Source organism: Podarcis raffonei, chromosome 5 (genome assembly GCF_027172205.1).
Source record: "Podarcis raffonei isolate rPodRaf1 chromosome 5, rPodRaf1.pri, whole genome shotgun sequence".
NCBI classification, from domain to species: Eukaryota; Metazoa; Chordata; class Lepidosauria; order Squamata; family Lacertidae; genus Podarcis; species Podarcis raffonei.
In genome coordinates, this window is record NC_070606.1 from 45,025,392 (window position 1) to 45,052,235 (window position 26,844).

A 26,844-nucleotide genomic window follows, 5' to 3' on the forward strand; every position below is an offset into this window, starting at 1 on the left:
TGGAAAAATAGATGATTTCCAAGATTAAACCATTCCAGAGTTGCATGCTGCATATTAAAAGCAAAGCATGTATTGGAAAGGAAGATGGTAAACAAACTGTGTTTAATAAATCTTCACAAAAAAATTCTAAACCAAAATTCTGCATACATGCCATCTCCTGCTTCAGATCTGCTTCAAAGCTTATACAGTACTCTTATGACAATGGGCTGACACCTTGTCCAGTAGGGGTGCAGGAAATATACAGCACCTAAGTGCTTTTGAAAATTGTTTTAACTTAATCAAAGTGACACTATTTTTGATTATTTTATTTAAGGCTGGGGTGGGGAATGTAGTGCTCTCCAGATGTTGCTGGACTCCAGCCCCCATCACCCTTGGCAATTGGACATGTTGGCTGGGGCTGATGGGAGTTGGAGTCCAACAACATCTGGAGGGGCACTGTTTCCCTGGCCCTGATACTCGATACTTACATACCACCCTTAATAGAAATTCATCCTAGGCTGGCTCACAATAAGAAATTGGAGTAAGATACAAGTCCATAATTAAAATACTACTGAGAGTGCACACATACAATCAAAACAAAAAGCACTTTCCAAATTTGCCACCACTGGAAAACCAATTCAGGCAGCAGAATGGAAGACTTGATTATAGTGTTTAAAATATAGCTTCCGTTTTCAGTAGATCAAAGGATTTTTTCCTCCATCTACAATGGCTCAGAGAATAAAAATGTCTCATGGGTGATTTGCTTTCTGAACCTACACAAACACCCACTCACCCCATAAGCACTGTCAGCAGCCAGCTAGTATTTGGCATCTTTTAGAAAGCAAGTAACTCTCCTTGATGTTGCAAGGGAGAATATAGATGTGTGGTTTATGTCTGATTCTCTGATTCAGAAAACAGAGGAAAAGTAGAGCATTTAGTAGCCACAGTGTGCCACAAAACTCATTATTTCTGTCTCAAAGTCTCTGCCAGCCCAGACCTTGGAAAAACAACTCTACTTTTTTTCATAAGCCACAAATTCAATGACGTATTGATAGATGGGAAATTAGTCCACACTCGGTTTATTTTGTACAACTTATCTCCTCACATCTTTACCTACAGACATTAACTTTAGGCACTTCTGGTCTCCTGACTGAGCCTATGGCTGCTATCACATTGAAGACTGTCAGAATTCTAAGAATAGTGGCTGAATTGTCATCTGCAGGTGTGAAGGTTTATAGTTTCCGAGAGAGCTGGGCATAATGCCATACTGACTGCTTGACATGCATGTGAAGTTCAAAAATGATATTGTAGAGCTTGAAAAAGTGTGGAAAAGGGTGATCAAAATGATGAGGGGCTTGAGCAACACTCTTATGAAGAAAGATTTCAGTGTTTGGGGCCTTTTAGGTTAGGGAAAAGGACATCATACAATTTTGTTTGCTGAGGGAGAAGTAGATAGTCTTTCTTCTTTTCGTAGGACATTTGGGGCAGACAAGAGGAAGAGTGCATAATCACTTTATGGAACTTGCTACCACAAGGTGTGATGATGACCAGCAACTTTAAAAGACATCATACCTCTGAATACCCTTTGCTGGAGAACAATGGCAGGAGAGGGCTTCTCACAGGCGTCTGGTTGGCTCTCTTGGGAAACAGGATGCTGAACTAAATAGGCCTTTGGTCTGATCTAGCAGGTCTTATGCAATAATAAGGGTGCAAAAGAAGACTGTGGACTGGGGCTCCATTTTAGAAACATAGGAAGGTATATAAGAAGCCACCATAGGAACACTGGAAACTGAGTTAATCCTTTGGTTCATCTAGTTCAATATGTCTTCATCAAGGATGAGAAGCCAATGACACCTCTGCATGTTGTTGGGACCCTTCCCATCATTCCTGATTGTTGGGCATTCTGCCTGGGGCTGAAGGTACTTCAGTCACATGTGAGTCCAGTCACACTTGACAGGACAGAGGTTTCCCCATCTCTGTTCAGCATTGATTGGCAATGTCTCTCCAGGGTTCTAAACAGTGACCTTTTGCAGCTTTACTGGGAGATGCCAGGCATTAAACCTGGGATGTTCTGCAGGTGGTCTTTCATTAAGGTATATACCTGCCTTAAGAAAAACCTAGCACCTGTAGTGTTAACATGTAGCTATTCCACCTCCCAAGAACCATGATAAAGTATTGTACAGTGGTACCTTGGTTACATATGCTTCAGATTGCATACGCTTCAGGTACAGACTCTGCTAACCCAGAAATAGTGCTTCAGGTTAAGAACTTTGCTTCAGGATGAGAACAGAAATCGTGCTCCGGCGGCGCAGCAGCAGCAGGAGGCCCCATTAGCTAAAGTGGTGCTTCAGGATAAGAACAGTTTCAGGTTAAGAACAGACCTCCGGAACGAATTAAGTACTTAACCTGAGGTACCACTGTATTCCTATTATGCAAGACACTGAAACATCCTATGCAGTAAGAAGTATGGATTCATAAAGACAACTGTGACATTTTCTTCCTACCTGTGTACATTATCTTTTTTTAAAAAAATCATTAAATTTTACAATTTATATGAAACACTAAAGAAAAAATGCAAGCAATAAACAGAGCTGATATGTGTTACAAAGAACAAATAATCCTGGATAATATTTGAAATCAATTACAGAGGAATTGTTGTGGGCTGTCAATACTAAGACCATTACACTTAACTTTAATATTTTTCTTTACCTGTTCATAAAACCCACAGGTGAAGAAACACAGTCAGAGGCTGGTCATGTTCCTCCATAGTTGTAAAAACAACAAAATCATTCCATACTCCCTGATCCTCCCCCCCCCATCAGTTGTATGCTGGCACTGCATTACTTTAAATGTATGTGTCAATTCACAAGTAAAACTATCCCCCATATCTTCTGGTACCAAGAATCTATAGTTACCCAATGGAAATCGTGTCAGGCCTATGCCAACACTCCGGCTGCTGATAACGAATGTCTCCTTTGCCAGGCTGATTTTCTTTTGTGTGGGTTAACCACATCTTGGTCCTGAACTCAACTTTTAGTACGTAGGCAGAACCAATGCAATATTGAATTGTCTGAGATTGCACTTTATATCTGAAATCTCTGTATAACACCCATGTTTCTGATTCCCTAAATGTGAATTGCGAGAACTTATTATGGTAGTTTAGGAAGCCATCAGAAGAAACCATTTTCGGTTACTTTGCTTTTAAAAGGACCCATTCAAACTCAGTTTGTCCTTCAATTTCCTAACAACTGCATTTTTTTATTAAGTATATGCTGGCGCTTCAGGACTGCCCTAATGTGTTTGAGTGGGATAATGGGTCTTAGTGGAATCACTTAGAGTGCATTGTGACTTTACATGTCTTGGGGGCCAAATTATTTAACGCATAAATGTGCTGAACTGTACACTACTGATTTTCCTCTTCTTAAAGCCACTTGGGGAGGATTGAATGCATAAATATTAGTGGGAAAGGGGTACTACTTCCCCTGTTTCCCACAAGTCATTTTCCAGCTTCAAATCATCCTTCAAGCAACTTTTCCTACAGTTGCAGCTTGTGAGGGTGGGGGAGAATTCTGAGCAGGAAAATAGTAGATGGGGAAAGGGTTAAGTGCATCTGTGCTCTTAGTCTCCCCTTCCTGAAGTATCTTTGGAAGCTGAAAATGAGAAGCTGTGTTACACCAAGGCAGCCCTCACTACTGAATAAGTGGCGCCAACTGCTTTGATCCTGAATCTGAAGTCTTTCTATATTCTGAATTTAGGTTTAAATATGTCTGGTTGCTTAGCTTATAGCTTGCGGAACATAACGCTGAACATGGATGAGAAGTAACCATAGCATTTTTTTTATTAAAAAAACCCACACACACCCCTAAATACAGATTTGAAAAATGAGTGGCTACTTTGTCCAGATGTTCTGGGATATTTGATATATTGCTGGTAATTTATTTTTATTTTGTTCGTCTTACTAACTAGCATAAAGGAAACCAGCTATGTAGAGTAAGACTAGCTTTTTCTTCCAAGGGCATTCTGTAAATGTGACCTAAGCCAATAACATTCTTAGTGGGCTCCCCCCCCCCCAATAAGAACCTGGTCTCAAATGCTACCCACTACAAAGGGTTTTACAAGTTCAGTCTGAAGAGAGCTCATTTATCTGTTTCGCAGTGGATCCTGTAATCATCTCTGCAGGCAGTAAGCTATTGCTTCAAGATGCCCAAGATCCATTAATGGATCTCATGATGTTCTTTAGAAAAGAGGCAAAGCCACCTAGACATCATCCAAAGGAAAAGCAACAACATATATGTGATGAATTGTACAGGATTTATTTCAAGGTTGTTTCATTGTCAATTAGATGGAAATGATTTCTCCAGCCCTGCCAAGGATGCCTTTTGTTATGTACTGAGTTGAATAGGATCCAAAAGGCAGCAGTCTGATTGGTCCTAGAACAATAGGATTCAGAATGCAGCAGTCTGATTGGTCCTGGAAAAATAGGATCCAGAATGCAGCAGTTTGATTGGTCCACAGGAGCCACCCAATCCAGCTCCAGGTGGAAGGGAATCCGCAACCTGATTGGCCTACAGGAGAATCCCGGAATTAGCCAATCACGTGGGGCTCATTGTGTAAATAATGTATAAGGGGAACTTCCATTCCTCCTTACCACTATGAGCTGAATAAAGTGCATGAAATCCACTCTTGACACCAAGTATATTTCACCTTTGCTCCAGAACTTGTTTCTGGTGCCTAGGCTGAGCCTCGGAATGCATGAAATACAGTGGTACCTCGGGTTACATACGCTTCAGGTTACAGACGCTTCAGGTTACAGACTCCGCTAACCTAGAAATATTACCTCGGGTTAAGAACTTTGCTTCAGGATGAGAACAGAAATCATTCTCCGGTGGCGCGGTGGCAGCTGGAGGCCCCATTAGCTAAAACAGAATATGGGAGCTCTACCAAGAGCTCTCACTTTCATGCCTCAGGAAAATGTTGTCAATGAAGCACATTCCCTTGTTATTTTGAGTGTTTTCCCCATCATCTTCTTTCAAAAGGTCTCCATTTTACCTCAGTCTCCATAAAAATAAGATCAGGGTTACACTGAGATGTTTTTCCCTAACACACACACTGGAACTACTTACCTGTTGACATCCAGATGTCCACCAATCATCCCAGAAAGCTGCTTCAGTTGGCTTTTAGATAGGCAATGTTATTCAGCTGTGGTAAAAAATTTTTTTAATGAACTATGGCTTATAGAATTTTTTGTTTGAATTGTTATTTGGGGACCAGTTGTTGTTGCTGTTGTTGTTTTAATATGTCCTCTTGAAGTGTAACTGCAGATGATAGCATTTCAGTGCTGTAATTGCCTATGGTACACAGACTTGTTGCTTTTGTTTGTTTTGTTTCCTGCCATGGTCTCCACTTTATTCTGGAAAAGCCAAAAACCATTCCCGGAAATGTAATTTCACTGATATTTTATTTAATCTTAATACTTGATGGCTAGACATGCTAGACAGAAAAGACTGCATTGGGACTGGCAATACAGGGGGTAGAGAGGATATGTAAGGAACACAGGGAAACTGCCTGGTAATCCTGGATTATTACTTGCTGTATGAAAGATGTAATAGGAGGGGGGGGGACTTATAGAGTTTAATTTTTTTTAAAAAAATATCAATTCTCTAGCTCACTATCACATAATCCTCACTGTAATGCCAAGCTCTCCTCTTGAAGATATCAACCTGGGAGTTTGCACATTAGGCTTTCTCTGTGCTATCTAGAACCCCTCAGGCCTAACCACTGCAGCATTAAGATGTTATAAAGGAAGTCACTGTGTAATAAACAGATACACATGTGCTGGCCTTTAGGTCCATGTGATGTACAGGTTCTGACAACAACAGGCACAGAGACATGCTGAGTGCTACAGCATGAGGGAGTGTGGTTGTCTCCCCATTCTTCTGCAAGGTTGTTTATCTTCAGTCAATTTCTCTCCGTAAAGCAGTGAGCCTTTATCCTGCTTGCTGTTTCCCATTGCTTAACGTGGGCAGAGCACAGAAGCCTGAACACACTCAAACCCTCACAAAAAGTTCACCCCTGCAAACATGAAATCCCACTTAGAGGAATTTGCCTTTACATAGTTTTCTATCCTTATTTCAGCCATTGTGATGTATTGGCATATTGCGATGGTGGTATATTGCGATGTTGAAAACCAGATGTTGCCCCAGCCCTACTCTGCAACTATTCCTCAGTACAGGTGCAATCCAGTATAGGTGACAATCCAGAATGTTGTGGGAGGTAGCAACAGTGTCTGGAGCAAGGAAGGGAGATTTGGAAAGTTTCCTCCCTACCCTCTCTGCCAGTAGGATCTCTCTGCTGGATCAAAAGCCTTTTGTGGATGGAAGAAGTATTTCTAGGAACATAGGAAGCTGTCTTATACTGAGTCAGATCATTCTGAATAGCCCAGTATTGTATACACTGACTGGCAGAGGTTTTCCAGGGTTTCAGGCAAGAAGACTTTCCCAGTCCTATCTGGAGATACCAGGGATTGAACCTGAGACTTTCTGTATGCAAAGCAGACACTCTATTCCTGAGCAATGACCCTTGTCTGTGAAATAAAAAGTCTGGCTCTAGCTTTGAGCATTGACTGTCTGCTTTAAAAGTTTCCTGTGACATAAGAGCCAAAGCAAAATGATGGCTCCTTGTTATCATGCAAGTCCTGAAGATGGAATCTTAGTGCAAGTGTCATGGTAACATATAAGGTAAACATTCTATCCTAACTTAAACCTCACTGATAGGCTTTTGCCAGAGTAGCAAGAGGCAGAAAACCTATATTGTCTACTTGGAAATATCCCAGATCTTTAACTGTGACAATTTTACTTCTTTTTGAATTTACTATTTATTTGCCTTGTGTGGGCATTAAATCTTTAGTGAAATATGATCCATGAAATCTGTGAAGGTGAGCTTTACTCTCCCCTCTATTATTTATGAAGCACCCAAAGTCTCCTGTGAATTAGACAGGAAGATAAATACTCTTGAATTCTAGATAAACTGTCTCGGGAAGTATTGCTAGTATTATTAACTGTATAGTGCCTTTAAATGCTTTGCAGAACTGAAAACCAAGATAAGACAGTTCTCCAAGGAGCTTATAGTTTTATCAATGGGGAACGAAACAGTTGCATGTTCCTCCATGTTCTCTCTCTTCACCCTCTCTATCTCTTTTTCTTTCTTTCTTTTTTAAAAAAATAGCTTTTGAGATGGGCCCTAACGTATTAAAGGAGTCACACTTCACATGTTATTTTCCCCATGTATCAATATGGATTGTCCTATTTGGGGGGGAAACATGTATGTATGGCTGAATACACAGCATACATTTGAAGCACATTTAAAGTATGCCTGAAATTTGTGGTCATCCTTACTTCTTACTGAGTCACCTTTTCTGCCTTGCACATGGCATTTGAGAAGGTAGCTGCAATTTTGTATAATGAGGGCTTTACCTTAGGTGACACTGGAAACTGCTTCTCTTTGGCATGGACTGTTTTTATTTCCTGAAAATAGGCTAAGAAATCTAAAATCCCCTTAGCATTGCTTTGGGTGTCCATTTTGACAAGCCTGCCTTTATTCCTCATAGCAAAAAAGCAGTGCAGCAAATCAAAAACCATGTCTTGTCTCTGAGATGCTTCACTGAGGGAGGTGTTCCAGTCAACACTACTCAAAAATCTTGTCTAGTGGGGCAAAACCCTATTTGTGCCATCAATTCGGATATATATATATATATAACATTTTGTACTAGTATATCACCAAGACCAAGACATGGCTGTGGAATCAAAGGTTATGTGGACACCAGTGTTTAGTAACTACCTGGTCCTTATGAGTTGCTTCCTGTGCCTTTGCTATTGATTTTTTACAGCCTCAGTGCTGTGCATACCATAACTCTTGGGGAGTGAGCATGTTTCTGCCTCCGTTTTCATTCTGTTGGGATTGTCTCGTTTATTTAAAAGATGCTGTCTTTCCAGCAAAATGAAGCATCTAAAAGCAACATACAGGGAAAGATCTTAAAATCCCCACAAAATCAAATTCAATTCAAACAACAGCATAATCAGTTGTGGTTTGTGTTGATGGGGGCGGATGTATCTCCCATCCCATTTAATTGGTGTATTTAACTACTGGGAGTGGTCATTATGAGTTTTGGGGGCAAGGTGCCATCAGTATGCTGATGATACTCGGCTCTATTTCTGCATAACATCTGCAGCAGGAGAGGTTGTGCTGTTCCTTGGTCAGTGCTTGGGCGTAGGTAGTGGCTGAGAAACAGCAATCTGAGCTTTCCTGGCAAGATGGAGGCACTGTGGGTGAGTGGTTCCCATGTCCGTGATATTTGTCAATTGTCTACCCTGAGTGGGCTTGAATTCCCCCTGAAGGAGCAGGTACACAATCTGGGGGTGCTTCTGTATCCAATTTTGTCGCTGGAGGACCAAGTAGGACCTCAGTGACTAAAAGTGCTTTTTATGACAGCTACAACCATTCCTCAACAGGAAAAAACTTTGTCACAGTAATTCATGAATTGGTTACATCAAGATTGGATTACTGTAACATGCTCTATGTGGGGCTTCCATTGCGCTTGACCCAAAAACTTCAGTTAGTGCAGAATGCTGCAGCACAGTTGCTGACAGAAGTGAGTCCTTGTCAGCATATAACACTGTGCTAAGAGATCTGCACTGGTTGCCAATTTGCTACTGGGCCAGGGTCAAGATCTTACTGTTAGTATACAAAGCCCTTGCCAACTTGGGACCAGCTTACCTGCAAGATCGCCTTATCCCATATATGCCAAGTTGACAGCTTCACTCTGTGGAACTGGCACTGTAACAGGTGTCACATAATACCTGTTCCACCTTTGTAGGAAATTGATCTTTTAGTGTGGCAGCACCTACACTTCAGAACTCCCTGCCTATTGATGTCAGGCAAGCCCTATCGCTGTTCTCTTTTCGGTGCCTGCTAAAAACATTTTTGTCTAGAAAAGCCTACCCAGCAATCTGTGTTTTTTTTAGTTTATTGCCAGTTTTAATTTTTAAAAATATTTTAAATAGTTTTGCTTTTATCCATATATATTTTTTTGCCAAGTCTTTTTTATATTATGGATTTTTATATTATGGATGTATGTTCTGTGTTATTTCATTAATACTATTTATTGCCTAGTACAAGTTTGTTGTGGCCTTTGGCTAGAACAATAAACTTATGACCTTAATTTTATTGTTTTATTCTTTTTGTAAAACACTTCAAACTTTTCTACAAACCTCATTTTCACCCCAGGTATGTGGACCGTCCTGACTTTGGTTGTCAATAAAGTGCAGGTAATTTTTCATGATTTGAATGTATTTGTACCATCAGGGAGAGAAATCTGACAGATTTTGTGCCTGAAGTGCCAAGATAACTTGACCAGCCTTGCACTTTGACTTCAGAGTGGAGCATGGAGCAACATTTGCTATTCTGCCTCACCTTGGGCCAGCCTTGTTCCTGGTGTAAAATAGGGTAGTTTTTCAAACCCAAAACCCAAAACAAAGCCTTGTCCACTGAGAATCTTCAGGAGAAAATTTTCTTGGTTCACAGGAAGAGTGTCTTAAAAACAGACTGAGAAATTACCACACAGGCTTCCTAGTGGGATTTCAACTGCTTCAATTATGGCTAAATACACCCTAATTTTTCAGAGAAATGCAACCCAGATCTTCTCCATTAGATGATGTTACTCGTAAGTGTAGAAATGAACTTTATTTCACAGTACTTTCATGTGATTGCAAGATAACATTGTATTGTTCACTCTTTTCTCTAGGAATAAGAGAAAACCAATATGGAATTAATGCTTGGGAAGCATGCAAAACTGTTCAGTATAACACAGCAGCAAAGAATGAGTCAAGCTTCACAAAGGTAAAAACAAAACACAACACACAAAACCTTCCATAGTTGTCAGCGGAATTTACTGAGGTTTTAAAAAATGATCATTTATCTGTATGCAGTGTTTTGCTATTTGTTTTGTGTTTAGTCGGATTTCACTTGCTCAGCAGAAAAGTCAAATAAAGTGGCAGCTAAGATGTTACAATTCTGTTGGCAGGATATTTATTAATTCATATACTTTCCACGTTCTTGGGGAAAAGAAAGAAATAAGTGCACTTGAAGGAAAATCACAGTCTTGAAAAACATCACTGGTCCAGTGTTACAAGGGCCTTGGCAGGTCTTCCAGAGAACGGGTTATTTTTCAGAAGCCAAAGGTGGTCCGTAAGAAGAAGAAAAACCCTCCAAAATCCGCAGCTGGGCAATAGATTTATTAGGGCCAACCAAAATGTCACAGAAGTGTGGCATTTCCCTGTATTATTCATCAGGCAAGAAATTACACAAAGCAGTGGGGTGAAGCGGCAAGGATTATTATTTTATGTGCAAAAATTAGTCTGGATCTTGTAAACTCAATTCCAAGAAGGGAATTGCGGACTGAATAAGGGTATTTGCAGATGAACATTCATCCTGATTTGTTTTCAGGGAGATTAGACAACTTTGGCTATTTAATGAGCATTATTCTGATTTGTTTGCTGGGAGGTTAGATGATACTGCATTATCCCACACTTGCCAGTGCATTTTCCCTTCACTTTCCTTACTGCAAAAAGTCTGGTTTGCAGGGGAAGCAAGATCGAGATGAGCGCCGCAACCCCAGAGTTGTTCACGACTGGACTTAACTGTCAGTGGTTCTTCACCGTTACCTTTTTCAAAGATTTGTTGTGCAAAGGCCTCCCAATCAGCTATGTGCAACCTGAATTCGTTGATTTGTGATTGACACCCCAAAATAGTGACAGTCTGAAAGTGCCCAATGTCTCTCCCAAGTTCTGTGGGTTATTAGGTTGCCCATCTGGAATTTGGGGATTTATTTATGTTGCTTATTTAACAAAATTTATATACCACTTTATTGTAGTAAAACCTCTTTGTGGTTTATGACAAATATTAGAATTATCAGATTAAGACACACAAACATCTACATATCTGGATAGGCTTGCCTAGCCAAAAATGTTTTAAACAGGTACAAAAAGAGTACAGTGAAGGCACTTGGCTGATGCTAATAGGGAGGGAATTCCAAAGCATAAGTGATGCCGCATGAAAAGGCTGATTTCTGTGAAATGACAAAGAAGCAACAGCTGCTCCCCATTTCTTGAGAAATTAATTAAATAGAAATCTGGCTTGTAACCCAGGTCTGTCCCAAACCTTAAATGAAACATCCAGGTTCCTAGTTAGGCAGAAGTTGGAAGTAAAGTGAATCATCACAGTCTTTATCAAAGCTATGGATTTTCTCTCTCCAGAGAACAGAGCTATGGGCACATCATGTTGCACAAAAGCTGCTGTGACTTACCGTATTTTTCGCCCTATAGGACGCACTTTTCCCCCTCCAAAAATGAAGGGGAAATGTGTGTGCGTCCTATGGGGCGAATGCAGGCTTTTGCTGAAGCCTGGAGAGCGAGAGGCGTTGGTGCGCACCGACACCTCTCGCTCTCCAGGCTCCAGGAAGCTATCCGCAAGCCTTGCACGCCCGGGGGTAGTTCCCCGGGCGCGCAAGGCTTGCAGGCAGCAGCCTGCAGCGCGGAGCACAGGGCGCCCTCAGGAGGACGCCCCGTGCTTCGCGCAGGTGTCGGCAAGCCTTGCACACCCGGGGGATCTCCCCCCGGGAGCGCAAGGCTTGCGGGCGGCAGCCTGCAGCGCGGAGCACGGGGCACCCTCAGGAGGATGCCCCTTGCTTCACGCAGGTGTCGGCAAGCCTTGCGCACCCGGGGGATCTCCCCCCGGGAGTGCAAGGCTTGCCAGCGGCAGCCTGCAGCGCGGAGCACGGGGCGCCCTTCGGAGGACGCCCGTGCTTCGCGCAGGTGTCGGCAAGCCTTGCGCGCCCGGGGGGAGATTCCCCCGGGCGAGCACAGCTTGCGGGCGGCAGCCTGCAGCGCGGAGCACGGGGCGCCCTTCGGAGGACGCCCCGTGCTTCGCGCAGGTGTCGGCAAGCCTTGCGCACGGGGGATCTCCCCCCGGGCGCACAAGGCTTGCGGGCAGCAGCCTGCAGCGCGGAGCACGGGGCGCCCTCCGGAGGACACCCCTCGTGCTTCGCGCAGGTGTCCGCAGCCTGCCACCCGGCGCGTGGGGCGCCCTGAAGCAGAGCGCCCCTCGCGCCGGGCAGACTTCGGCCAGCTCCACAAGCTCGGGGGACAGCGGGGAGGCGCAGCGCCGCCATCCCACTGTTCCTCCACCTGGTTTTGGGGGGGAAATAAAGGGAAAAAATTTTTCCTTTATTTCCCCCCCAAAAAAGTAGGTGCATCCTATGGGACGGAGCGTCCTATGGGACGAAAAATACGGTAACTTGCAAACACCAAAATGGCTTCTTCCTTCTCAAGAAGATTCTGATGTATCTTTGACTGCCCAGCCGAATGAAAACTGATAGTCAAAAAGAAGAAGTACCATTGTGATGCTGTGTGTTGTGTCATTGCCCTGGTGCAACAAAATAGGCACAGTATTCACCAGCTGGGATGGAGTCGCTCCTTTCTTCAAAGATGCCGTTAGAACCAAGGAGAGGAAGAAGTAAACTCCCTTCATTGCACCTCTTCAAATAGTCTTTTTTTTAAAAAAAAAACTTTTAATGATAAGTTATTGCTCGTGTTGATTATACGTAGGCTGTTCTGGAAGCCTTGTCAAGTGAAAAGCAGGTAGAAAACGCTTAAAATAAATAAAATATTGCACTGAGGCCACATCTGCAATTACAGCCACACTGTTGTGCAGCCCCACACAAGGATTTGCTAGTAACCCTTTCAAGGCAATAGCAAAAAATTTGTGCACAGATGGCACATAGCTGCACGAAAATGCATGTCAGAAACTCAGTGTAGTTCTGGGTCAGCTGTCTTGTTTTCATTCTTAAATGACTGCTAGAGAAAGAGTGATTACATTCCCAGTCCTGATTCCTAATTTCCAAAACAGGTTCCTTGAATAGTTCAGCAGCACAAGTGGGTAGGTAGGTGTTGAGCTTGCCACTCACCACTTCATCAGGAGACAGTTTCCAAATGCCATAGCCAGGAGACAAGCTACTAGCCGCAGTCCTTTGCTGCCCAGCCTGGTCATGGGTGATGAGGTAATGCAGTGTGTAAGAAGAGATTCTTCCCTTAGTCCAGTGGTTGCCAGATATTTGGGTTCCAGGTGCACATTGGGAGTTTCAAGAAAGTGCCAACATGCCGGTCACAAAATGGCTGCCACCAAAGATGTAGCCTAACAGTAAATAACTGCCCCTTCCAAAACAGCAGGGGGGGAAATGGTTCACATATGGACAAACATATTCTTCTTCTTCTTGTTGTTAACAAAATATGTTGGAAGTACATTCTTTCCCCCCCAGACACTGCTACTGTGTTCCTCCAGACACTGCTACTGTGGTCTCCTACTGGTGTGCTGCTGTAGATTACAGCTAGAAAATAAAAGATAACTGAATCCAGGAATAGTTTTGAATTGAGGAAAGACATGACTCGCTGGCAAGTTGTTGTTGTCTTGCTATCTTTTGTGGAATAGAAAAGAATAGAAATACAAAGAGAACACACTGAAAACACATTACAAACTCACCAGAATAGTAGTTGAACAATACTGGCCCAGACTAGTGTGATGTTTGAAGCTGAATGTCAACTACAAGCTTGTCAAAATGAAGGGTGAATGAGGAGGTGATAATAATAATGTTTCTGCTTTTGCACCCTCCTCTCCTTTCCCCAAACAACTTGGAAACAATCCCTGTTATAGGTAAGGCAGGAAGAAAAAGCTGAAGATAACAATGACACCATTGAAATGGGTTCCCCACAAAGCAGCAGTGACTACCAGACAAATATGATCGTTATTATCACTGTCATCATTATGATGCTTCTGCACTGGTCTGTCCCAGTTGGCGTGCAGTCAGTGGACTATGGGGACTAAGCTAGTTCCCTAACTGTTCCCCACCTTCTTCCCAAAACTTGGGAAGCTTCTGCCCGGCTTAGGGAAAGAGACATAATGCTTACACGCGTGACTTAACCCCCCCCATCACCTTTGCAAGCTGGCACCTGTGGACCTAACTGTTCCCCCACGGAAAATTTCACCACACACCACTGGTCTGCCCCTTGCAACAACTTAGGAACAATCCTTGCAATAGGGCATGCAGCAGAAACAAGAAAGCGTTGCCATATTCTCCCCCTCCCCTTTTCAAATGAGGCCTATCTCAGTCAGCTGCCTGTTCTACATGACAGCACACAGCAAAACAAACACAGCAGCAGTGGGAGGATTCCCCAGTTTCTTCCCACACATTTTCAAAAGGTTTATCAAGCAACTGTCCGCTGTCTACCACGTGGCTGGCAGGCAGCAAAATGAGTGATAGGTGATTCCCATGCTGCCTGCCAACCGCTTAGGGTTGCCATACATTCAGAATGTCCTGGACATGTCCGGGAATTAATGATCGAAAATAGTGTCCAGGAGGGAATTTCTGAAAATCAGTAAAATGTCTGGGATTTTGAAACTTTGGGTTTCCTTAAAAAAAAAGTTCAACAACTGTTATGTCCTGAATTTTACTTCTAGAAATATGGCAACCCTAAACGGCTCTGTGTGGCTGACAGGCAGCAAAACAAAACTAATGGGTGGATTCAAGCAGGAAAAGAATAGGGAGAAACAGCAGTTCTTTAGGACTCCAGGGATTCCTATTGCCTGATGTCCAAATAGTTCACTTACCAATCACATCTCCAACTACTAGCCGGGAGCAGACAGCCTGGCTCTTTTCACAGTAATCACTTAAAAGCGTACCAGCACATATTGCTTCATAACTTTATTTCTAGAAGGGCTAGAAACTTACTTTTCAAAAAATTGAAAACTCAGAGTCTGGAGCCACTGCTGGGGGTGCCAATGAAAGCCTTCACAGCCACCATGGTGCCTGTGGGTGGCAGACTGGCAACCCCTGCCTTAGACAGACCATTGTTTTAATCTGTTTTAATTTTTAGTTTTTATTTTGGCTAGAAGCCTCAAAAGCTGGGAGTGGCTTGGGGCTCTCTGGACCTCTGAGAGGACTTGTTTGCCAGCAGCATCCAGGGCTAGTGCAGTTGATGGTGTCAGTGGTCCACAGGGGCACTGCTGGCGCTTTTGCACAGTACACAGATTCCAGCAACTCCTTCTTTGGCTACCACCTTGGGCCTTTGGTCCATAAGGGTATGGCAGCCACCCACCTCTGTTCACCACTTATTGACGTGATGTCTCCCTATGTGCCACCTCACTGGCCATCACTGGAGATGCTTAGCATTCAAGGGTAGCATGCAGAGTGATTCTTAGGACTGTACAGCATCATGCATACAAACTTTTTGCAGAATGAGTCGCCCACATGACCCACTCGTAGGCAATGTGTTAATCGCCAGTTACGAGAATATTTGGGTAACTTCTGTGAAGAAATGGGTAACAGTATAGAAATAGCAAAATGTAACTTACTGTTGCATAGCGCAATGTAAACAGCTGTTAATGATCCTACTTTCACAGCAAGACAGTCAGAATTAAGTGAGCTGCCCTCTATGACTTTGTGTGTTAGCTTTGCAGCCGAGGGGGAAAAAATAGTTATAATGGTATCCTCACGTAGAATCCTGCTTGCCTGTAAGTGGTCTTCTTGTTAGGTTTTGTTTTGTTTTGTTGAACTTTGTGTTGTCATAATAGGGTTTTTCATTAATTGTTACAATTTTATAAATACTGCACAACAATAAAACAAGTGGTTAGGGACTCTAAACCAACGAGGCCCTTTATTTGTCGGCAAAGATTTGCATACAAGCAGCAGGGCTTGCTTCCTTTTCTTTTTTCCAGTCACCTCCCCTCCGCCCACACCAAATCACTGCACTGCATCACTCTTTACTGCTGCATTGCATGCTGATTTTTTTAACAGGAGATTTTAACATTGGGAAATTCTCTGGCATAAGCCCTGTTGAGATGAGTTTAGTGTAAATGGGAGTTGCCCTGCGTAATTTCCCAGTAGGTTGTGTGGGACATACAGAAGGAGCAAACAGCAAAGGGGCAGTTGAAAGGAGGCTGGTGGTCATGCCATATTTTTGTTTCCAGATCTGACTGAAATGAGTTTTCATTCAAAACTTCTCAGAATTCTCCTCAGCAAATTTCAGAGTTGACTATTCCAATAATCTCTGATTTATAAAACGCTGAGCAAGTATTTTAATAACGATATTTAATAACCACTAGTATTTCACTCCAAGGTTTGCTCTTTAATGGTTTATATTTTGTATTTGGCAGGACTGATGTAGTAGTGACCTTCAAATTTTTTACCTCCAGGGCAGATTTTCTTCACTCCCTTGTCTGCCAAAAAAAAAACTTGGTAGCTGAGCTAGATGATTGGTTGAATTGGTGAACACATCTGCATATCTTTAGCTAGGACAAAGCAACGGGAGCTCACCACGTTGCACAGATTCGAACCGCAGACCTACCGATCAGCAAGCCCAAGAGGCTCAGTGGTTTAGTCCACAGCATTCCCTTCTTTAAAAAACATTAATAAATAACAACTGTGGGGTGCCCTAAGCAGAAGCAGCAAGTTAACATCTCCCATCCCTGTTTCAATGGAAATCTCCAGAAGGCAACATCCTGGAGTAAATAAAAGCTTTGGCAAAGTATACCCCCCCCCCAGAAAATTGTGTGAGGGGAAAGGGTTAGGCTCCCCCACCTCCCCAAACTGCTGCTATTAAAAAGAAAGTTTCCATACAAACCTGACCATGCGTTTAATGTATCATCTGAACATTCAGCTGTGGCTGTTCACTGTAGATCAGTAGTGGTGACCATCCTGTCTCTGAAGAAACTTGTCTAATTTCCTAATCTTCTCATTGAGGAACACTAAAGGCTACCCAACACCTGAACTACTGAAAGAGATACCAGCAAGCCTGAAACATACTGATTTTGAGGGGAAAGTTTCACGTTGAAAACGTGAATTTTAATTATGAACTCAAAATTTCTCGCTGCAGATTTGCATAGTGATTTTGGGAAGAAGAAGAAGAAAAAAGCCCATGTCTTATTTTGAGTATTCAGTTGAGCTCTATTCCTATTAGGCTTCCCCCCAACATTTAGCTGCATGCTTTACTTGCTAGATTTCTACATGTAAAATCACTGTGAAAGGCAGGTCCCCCTGCAAACGAGCAGCTCTTTGCATTTGGGCTTTGTATTTACACCTGGGAAGATAAACATGCGAGGGGGAAGGGGAGGGGCTCCCTTCCCAATGCCTCGTCTTTATCCCATCAAAAGCATTCCACAATCAGGGTTCTAAAGCAAGAAGGAAGGCTCTCTGAGCAGAGTAGGGTTCCCCCTTCAGACTTTCACACTCAGTCTTATGGAGGGCTATAAACTCAGTTAAGGGTGACAAACCAGAGAGAGTGGGTTTGGCAGTGTGCCCCCACTCCACCCCATGGTTTTGTTCAGTGCTTTTTTTTCCTTTTAAAAATGTTCATTTTCTTACTCATATTGAAATACTGCCCCTTAATGAGGCCAAACTTAGATTCACAAAATGTTTAGGGGTATGCGTACCCCTGTGTCCCCTCTCCCCCAAGAAAAAAGCAGTGGTTTTGTTTACAATACAAATAAATACAGCACTCAAAGAGGCCTAAGGTGGGGCAAACCTGTTTAAGATAGAATCCTGTTGAACTAGCTCCTTAAACCTACAGAGGTAGCTGTCAGATTGCTGCTGCAAAACAGTAAATGAATTCTAGCAATGTATTTTCTTTCTTGGTTTTAGGCATGTAGATATCACAGTGGCGGTCAGCATGCATAAAAGAAGACTGGATATAGCATAAAATAAACACATCTCACTATGCAGCAAATAGCGAGATAAAAACAATAGTGAAATAAAGGAAATATCTACTGATGTAGATACTCATTTGCTTTTTTTTTTACCCATTTATGCCACATTTCAGCTGAGAGGGAATTATAGGACTAGGATATAGGGAGGAAAGTATTTGAAAACATTTTTTTCTGCATTCAATTGATTGGCTTTGTGGAGCATGTTACTTGCCTATTGTTATAACAACTGTATATAGAAAATAGCGTTAGGGTAACTAGGCACTAAAGGAAATCCTGGTTCTGTCAAGGGAGATGGTGATTGTTGGGAGGAAATGGCTCTAGGCAACCTTTAGTAAGTGTTGGGCATATGCCTCCTCGTTGTCACTATGGATATTTTGTTCAGCCAAGGAATATTGCATAATAAGGAGCTGATGAAATAAATGGTACCCAAAATGACTATAGAAATATGTGCATGCTGTTTGTGGGAGGCAGAGTGGAAGAACCCCTCCCCCTGCCTTGGTCATACTTGATGCTTTTTGTTCAACAACACTGACCCAACTCCCACATAAATGCTCTACAGAAAATCACAGCCCACCTACGTAATTCATTTTGCAATGCATTTGGAGGCCGTAAGTGCTTAAAGCGCTTTAATATTTCAGCAGATCGGCATGAAAGCGCAGTGTGGCGTAGGTTATAATCTGAAATTGACAGCTACTATTGGCACATACATTGTTAAACAAACACAGGGCCGTATACCCAGCTGAGCAAATCAATTAATCATTCAAACTGCTCTATGAATGTATAATTTGCACATGAAATTGGTCATGTTTTCATTCTTGTTCTGGCAGACATTTCTCAGTTGGTTTTAGCCACCTTTCCTTTAGAAACGGCCCAAAGTGAAACTGTAGGAAGTAAAAACTGCAGAAACAGGAAAATTTGAAGGAAATAGGGCAAGAAGCCTCATGTGGAACTATTATATGTTATCACAAAATCCTTTTAGTTATCATTGTGTGTGTGTGTGAGAGAGAGAGAGAGAGAGGAGGAGGGGGGAGAGAGAGGGAGAGGGAGAGAATGTGTGTGTGTGGCCATTGTGGAGCATTTTAATTATTTGGATATTTTCCTTTGCAGGAGTCTCTGCCATCACAAAACACAAAAATGATTTCGTCTATACTCATTTCACAGATGATTGATGAGAATAAATCAAAAGAAAATAAGGCTCCTTTCCCTATGAAGTCTGTAATCACCCAGTCTGATGCTTATCGCATGAGCCAATCTTTGGCTAATCATAGTTCAGTCAACATTAATAGAGCATTCATATTGCTTCCCAGAAGATTAGGAATTCAGATTTCTTCAGATGACAATGTATTTGGAACAGACTCCCATACCAAAGAGGAGACGCAGTGTCAGAGCCAGAGGAAAGGTTTTGCTTCCATCACAATCACCGCTAGACGAGTCGTTCCACCTTCTCACAGCATGATGCAGGTGGATGCTTCGGACCCCCCTTGTTTGAAATGCCGAGGAAGAAGTAAGCTGCTAATGAACACTGCTCCTGCTTCAAATGTGACTGGGTTGGATCATCTCTGCAGACCTTTCCACGCACAAAGATGTTGTCAAAATGGAAATGCCACTGAAATAAAGGTTTCTGAACCCTGTCCGCAGCCGTGCACGGAGCAATCTGGCTGCACATCTAGCACTGAAAATAAAGAGAACAGAAGGACCCCTCCAAGAAACAGCCACAAGAAACAAGCACCAATTTCCTTCACTTCAAGCATTCACTTCAGCATTTCCCAGCGGTGTCCAAACACAATATATTACATAGACAAGTCTCTCTCAGTGCCTGTAGATCAACCTCGGACTAAGAACCAAAAAATGCATAGGTCAGTCATGTCTTTCAATATAAATTGCAGTTCCCCCACTTTAACGCCAGATGGAGTGGATGGTTTAGCTAATGGAGAGCTAATCACAGAAGTACTTAAGACAAAGCTCCCAGAGGAAAGCAAGGCTCCACACAGAACAATTTGGAATGCAGATCTCAAGGAGAACTACTTGGATGAAAAACAGACATCGGAAAAGGAACCGTTAGGGACTGAATATCTCCAGAATGGTACCTTTCCATCTGAAACCCTGCCAGTTGTGGATAGCCTTCAAGGACATGATAATTTAAAGCTAACACAGAGTAATGATGGGAATTCAAATGACAATCACAGTACATTGTCTCCTCACATTCCTCATTGGACTTACGATGAAGGTGAGTAGGTTAAATAAACTCATCCTTGTTAGATCAGATATCTAGAACAGAATTCATCCACCATTCTTTTAACGCTGCCACTAGCTTTTTTTTTAAAGTGCCTTTAAAAAATAAACATATGATGATTCTGAGGGCCACTTCATATATAACATTCGCATGAAGAATAGTGCTGGCTTACCCCAAATATGAGTAGCCCTGAATACAAACTTAAATGTCTAGTTATTAGGGACGCAGGTGGCACTGTGGGTTAAACCACTGTGCCGTTTGGGCTTGCCGATCGAAAGGTCGGCTGTTCGAATCCCCATGACGGGGTGAGCTCCCATTGTTTGGTCCCAGTTCCTGCCAACCTAGCAGTTCAAAAGCACACAGTGCAAGTAAATAAATAGGTAGCGCTCCGGCGGGAAGGTAAACGGGTTTTCCATGCGCTGCTTTGGTTTTGCCAGAAGCGGCTTAGTTATGCTGGCCACATGACCTGGAAAAACTGCCTGCGGAAGCGGACAAAAGCCGGCTCCCTCTGCCTGTAAAGCAAGATGAGCTCCACAACCCCAGAGTTGTTTGCGACTGGACTTAATTGTCAGGGGGCCCTTTACCTTTGGACAACAAGCATACTGCTGCTGTTCCCCATTGACACCTTTGACTGTGCAGGCTTCCAGAAAGGACCTTGCGACTGCTTTGCTCCTGTGGCTCATTGTTAGCTCATTGTCTGAATTGGGACTCATGGTTTATCTCTCTTCACATTCTCTCCAAGAACACACCTTGGCTACAGCTTGTAGTTAGCAATGAGAGAGCTTAACTGCAAGTCCCGGTTCTGATGACCGATTAAACCAAATCTTGGCTTAGCTCAAGGTGGTGCAGCAGTAACAGCCATGGGAGCAGCAAAGTAGCTGCAGGCAACCCTCAGGTTAGCTTCATGTTTGCATCATCTTGATAAGCTATCATTTGGCCTACTTGTATCTTTGGTAGCTGAAGTCCATAATGATATTCCAGGGTAAGCACAATCTTGACCAAGTTCTGTGAAGTATATCTCAGAACATTTTAACAACCTGGAAAGCAGGTCCATGCTCAGGGTAGAAAGTTGGGGTTTGTTTTAAAGTGGAACCCCCCAGTACATACATGATTCCAGGGTTGAAGTCCTTTATGCACCCAAGTGTTACACCAGCTCACACCTCCTGTACTTTTTCCCACACCAGAAAAGCCAGAATTACATTTGCTATGGTTTCCTTTTATTACAGTAGTAATGGCAAAGGATGGCTCCTGGTACAGCAAAAAGGGGGGTGTCCAATAGAGGCTAACTCGTTTGCAGTCTGTAAAAGATTGATCCTAACAACTGGCAGAGGGGCTTCTCGGTAGTGGCGCCCGCCCTGTGGAACACCCTCCCATCAGAGGTCAAGAAATAAACAACTATCCAACTTTTAGAAGACATCTGAAGGCAGCCCTGTTTAGGGAAGTTTTTGACATTTGAAGTTTTATTCTGTTTTTAATGTTCTGTTGAAATCTGCCCAGAGTGGCTGGGGAAACCCGGCCAGATAGGTGGGGTAGACATAATAAATTATTATTATTATTATTATTATTATTATTATTATTATTATTAATCCACAACAAGCTTATAAAGCAGAAAAGGTAAGGAAATATACAGTAGGAGACCCCTCATAATTTATGCAGCACGATCCTATACATGTCTGCTTAGAAGTAAGTACCATTTGACTTCAGTGGGACATGCTCCTAGATACGTGTGTGTTGCATTGCAGCCTTAATCACTCACTGTCTCATATTCCAGCAGGTATTGATTGGTGAGGTGCATGCTTTATAGTATACTGCAATATGTGTAAAGAACATCCAGAGAGAATTTAGATAGGCAGTACTCACTTGTGTAAGCAATTGGGCACCTAGTGTGCAGTAGAGGTCAAAAGGCAAGTCATGTCTCTTCCTTCCTAACCTGGAACTAGTCTGGGTCAAATGTTCAGTCAGATCCCTGCACAGCGCTCAGTGTCAACTTGTCCTACCCTCTCATTCCTTTGCGTAGACACATGGGAAAGATGCTTGTGTGTGATGTCTCTTTTAATAATGCTGATACACTGTTGTGAGTATGAATCCTGGCTGCGGTCCAACATGAACTGCTGAGCTCGGATCTCTGTGGTTGCACCCTTTAGCCCCATAATGTTAAACATGATTAAGAGAATTCTGTGTGGCTGTAGGACTGTTTCTTATGGTTTATTACATGCTAGACGTAGCATTTGGTGTTCCTTAAAAGAGTCTGGAATCAATATATCTTAAAATAATTTTGTTCATAGAAGTTGCAGTTTCTTTGAGGCAGGGTGGAAACAACCCATGCAACTCTGCATTTGCATGCAGTTAATAAAATACAGCAGTTTTAAGTCTTTAAGAAATGTTTGCTAGCTGTAATGATAGTTCAGTAATGGAACCATGTGCGTTAGAAAGGAAAGTTTCAAAAAGCAAGTCAGCTTAACTTTGTTCAAGGATAATAAAACACTGTGACTTCTGCATTAAGGACAATAGAATGAACAAGGTGACCTCCCATGGTACCATCCTTCCTTGAAATTGTATAAATTCAAAGTAACAGTTTATGAAATTTTGGTTGGCTTTCTTTTTTAGCTATGATAATGTGATATCCTCCTTTATTCTCTAAAGGGGGGCTGAGGAAAGCAGCCAGATGGGCGGGGTATAAATAATAAAATTATTATTATTAAATTATTATTATCTTAGGGACAGAGCACATGCATTTCATACAGAAGGATGCAGAATCAGCCCCTGGCATCTATGTGAAATGGATTTTAGGTAGTAGTGCTAGGAAACCTCTGAAAGACCCAGGGGAGCTGCTATCAGGCAGAGAAGACAGTATTTGACTTGCTGGACCATTGCTCTTGTGTATTGTTATAGAATCACAGAATCTTAGAGCTGGAAGGGACCCCGAGTGTCATTTTGTCCAACCCCCTGCAATGCAGGAATCTCAGCTAAAGCATCTATGGCCGTCCAACCTCTGTTTAAAAACCTCCAAGGAAGGAGATTCCACCACCTCTCGTGGGAGTCTTGTTCCACTGCTGAACAGCTCTTACTATCAGAACGTTTTTTTCCAAATGTTTAGTCGAAATCTCCTTTATTGCAACTTGAAGCCATTGGTTCAAGTCCTACCCTTCAGGAGAAAACAAGCATGCTCCCTCCTCAGTGTGACAGCCCTTAATATATTTGAAGATGGCTATCATATCTCCTCTCAATCTCCTCTTTTCCAGGCTAAACATACACAGCTCCTTAAAGCGCTCCTCATAATGCTTAGTTTCCAGACCCTTGATCATCTTGGTTGCCCTCCTCTGCACACGTTCCAGTTTGTCAATATCCTTCTTAAACTATGGTACCCAGAATTGGACACAGTATTCCAAGTGTAGTCTGACTAAGACAGAATAGAGTGGTACTATTACTTCCCTTGATCTGGACACTACACTTCTGTTGATGCAGCCTAGAATAGCATTAGGGTGTGTTTTTTGCTTTGTTTTTTGCTGCTGTATCATACTGTTGACTCATGTTAAGCTTGTGGTCCACCAAGACCCTTAGATCCTTTTTACGTGTACTGCTAGTAAGCCAGGTGTCCCCCGTTTTATATTTGTGCATCTGGTTCTTCCTGCCTAAGTGCAGAACCTTACATTTGTCCCTATTGAAATTCATTCTGTTAGCTTGCACCCAGTTCTCCAATCTGTTAAGGTCATTTTGAATTCTAATTGTCTTCTGTGGCATTTGCTACCCCTTCCAGTTTGGTGTCATCTGCAAATTTGATGAGCATCCCCTCAGTTCCTTCATCCGAGTAATTTATAAAGACATTAAACGACAACAGGTCCAGGACAGAACCCTGCAGCACCCCACTTGTCACTTTTTCCCCAGGATGACAAGGAACCATTAATGAGTACTCCTTGGGTTCAGTCAGTCAACCAGCTACAAATCCACCTAACAAATCAGTGTCATTTGTTCCCATGGTATAAAATGTGAATATGCCTTCTGAGAGGTTCCCACCCAGTAGCATGATTTTTGGGTCCCCTTATTGCATTCTTCCTGCTTTTAACATTTTAAATAGAACTAATTAATAACGACTCAAAAGGTCATGGCCTTTCTTGTTGAGATCAAAAAAATAATGAGTAGTCAATTACCTGTCAGCCGTTTAGCAGTGACAATTTGTAGGAAATGAGTAATATTCATGAGCCTTCATTAGAATTGGTGTTGAATTATACCTTCACATGAGAGATGGGAAAGATCTATTAGGTCATCCAATCCAATCTGCATATAAAATGCTGTATGGCTTTACAGTTTAATTACTTGCAGCAATGCAGACCTGATGTTAAGTATGAGAGACAAATGTCTTTCTGCTTTGCGGTAGGACATCTCTGGGTGTGCCCCTTCAAAAACACAAACATAAACCCAACAAAGGACGTTTCAAATATAGTTGATACTCCTAGGGGGCTACATTTGTGAAGCATGAAAAATAGGTTCTAGTTAGATAAATGTCGGAAAGGCTAGAACAACCAGAAGCTGAAATTATTTATTAATGTGAGATTTCAACATAACATTAACTGGCTAAACTTGTATTGTTATGACATACACTTATAACCTGTGCTTATATAGTACAGGTTTTCAATCACAATTATATAACCAAACTTCTGTTTTATGCAATTTTTTCTAAACCCGTTAAGCCTGTTGTTGTGGCTGTTCCCATTTCTATCTTCTGGGTGAAAACAGTATTCATTCATTCATTCATACAGAATGTGTATTCTGCCCTTCTGGTGTCTATCAACAATTAAAACCCACCATAAAACACATTACAGTAGTTGTCATCCCCAACACACTGTTATCTAAGATATAAATGCAGTATAATAGAAACAGACAAGTGGAGCAAATTAACAGAAGATCATTGGCTAAAAACTTATCTATTGATAAAATAAAAATCTGCCCTAAAGAGGAAATACCCAAAGGATTGCATAAGATAAAAAGTTTGAAAATTTAGGTGCAGCTAAAGGCAAGTAGTGATGTAGTAGTCAGCAGAAACACTCTGGAATTTATTGGCTGTGCAACAACCTTGAGTTAGCAGTCTCTTAGAGGTAGTTCAGATTAGATTTCTGAATCAGTAGTGCCGTGCAACTGAATATGCTAAGCAGGTGCCAGATTTTGCAATTTTATTTTATCCAGAGCTTTCCATTTAATTTTTATTGTCACATTTCCTGACAGTAGACTCCACAGCTTGCAAACAGAGTTTGACTTGCAATTGAACAGTGGAGCTTAATAACAGGTGGCAGCTGAAGATCTGTCAGTTAGGAATACGTCTCGTTGATTCTGGAGAATATGTAAAGTGATGGATCTCCAAGTTCTGATCACTTTCTTTGGCATACTATAAATAGGTAAATGTTGCTTGAGTGAGTTTGTGAGTAGCATATATAAAACTGAAAAGTGCTAATGGACCTCCCAGTTAATAATAATAAAAAAAGCCAGGAATATTGAGCATTTTCTTTTTCCCAGTGATGAAAACATAAGAAAGTTTGCTTTAATTTGCCCCCCCCCCTCTCTCTCTCTCTTAAATAATGATGACCCTGATTATTTTTCTCTGACGCATCTAAAATGGCCACAGCTGAGGAGGAATGTATCAAAGTATTGGGCAAGAAAAGAGGGCATTGGAAAGAAAATTACCGTATTCTATGAAGGAACGTAATGATGCTGAGACCATTGTACTCTCCTCCCTTGAGTACATTTACTGTCAGCACATTTCTCATTTGTCCTTTGGGAATCTCTGCCATGTAGCTGGTGGTTCATGTGTGCTGCTGTGATGGCCACACAACAATGTGGATAATATATGGGTTCATTCATTTGGCATGCTGCAGTTGGCAAAGGACTGCCTCTCATTGTTATGGGTTGAATTAGCTTGTTTACATGTACATGCCAGCCTTACAATTAAAGGTGTTGATTTTTTATGGTAATGCAGATATCTTTGCTAGACAAAAACCTGCCTTTGCAACCATTAGCTGCACCATTATCACATCAGGAACTGTTTTGTTTTGTTCTATGAACATTATGGACAATTTCCTTTATGGTACTTTAGCATGTTATTCATATACTCAGTGTGATACAGAATCACACCTTCGACAGATTTGAATCTAGATTGGATGCAAACAACAAAAAAATGACTTTTTTATTACATCCCAATGAGAAACTCACATAAGGAACCTCGACTTGCTATTCAGTATTTCCAAGCAAATGCCCTTAAAGTCACTAGCCTCTGACCACCAAGCCACATTGTACTTATTTTGAAGATGACATCACAAAGTCTTTCATTTCCATTCTCATGGATACTGCAGTGACATCAGTGCCCTTTTATGCCATAATCTTTGCTCCAAATGGACAATGTTCACGTTTTAAAGCTTGGTCAGTGTCTTTCATTGCCCTACCCTAAGCACAAACGTGCTACATAGAAGATACAGAACCGGGCCAATGGGATGACGTTTACCAGATGTCTCGTAAATATTGGGTAAGCGGTAAGTTCTGTGGGGGGGAAATCTTGTTCATGATGGTGATAAAGTTGGGTGTGTGGGTGTGGGTGTGTGTAATTGCCACTGGTAGCAAGTGTGGCTTTGAATCTATATGTTTCAAAGCTTCACAGATCTTCAGCATTGCCCACCTGGAATAGCAAAGAATTATCACCAGCACCAACACGCACACACACACACACCACCAAAAACCCCTTCCACCCTGGCTAGCATGAGACAGCTTTCAGTGTCACAGTGATTCCATTGCTCTACTCCTGCCCAGCCCCAAGTTAGGATTGTTCTTCCTTACTCTCA

At 42.1% G+C, this 26,844-nt stretch overlaps 1 protein-coding gene across 3 annotated transcripts in view; it reads left to right on the forward strand.

Annotated features, from left to right (window-relative positions):
• C5H10orf90 (chromosome 5 C10orf90 homolog) overlaps positions 1–26,844 on the forward strand; it is a 148,891-nt gene that overhangs the window by 85,594 nt on the left and 36,453 nt on the right. For 2 of the 3 annotated variants that reach the window (XM_053388902.1, XM_053388903.1), the window contains 2 exons: positions 9,779–9,873; positions 18,895–20,014. In XM_053388902.1, coding sequence (XP_053244877.1) covers positions 9,779–9,873; positions 18,895–20,014 — 1,215 coding nt within the window. Of the gene's footprint in view, positions 1–6,741; positions 6,914–9,778; positions 9,874–18,894; positions 20,015–26,844 lie in introns of those variants that run through there. The other variant, XM_053388904.1, reaches the window with a different exon arrangement.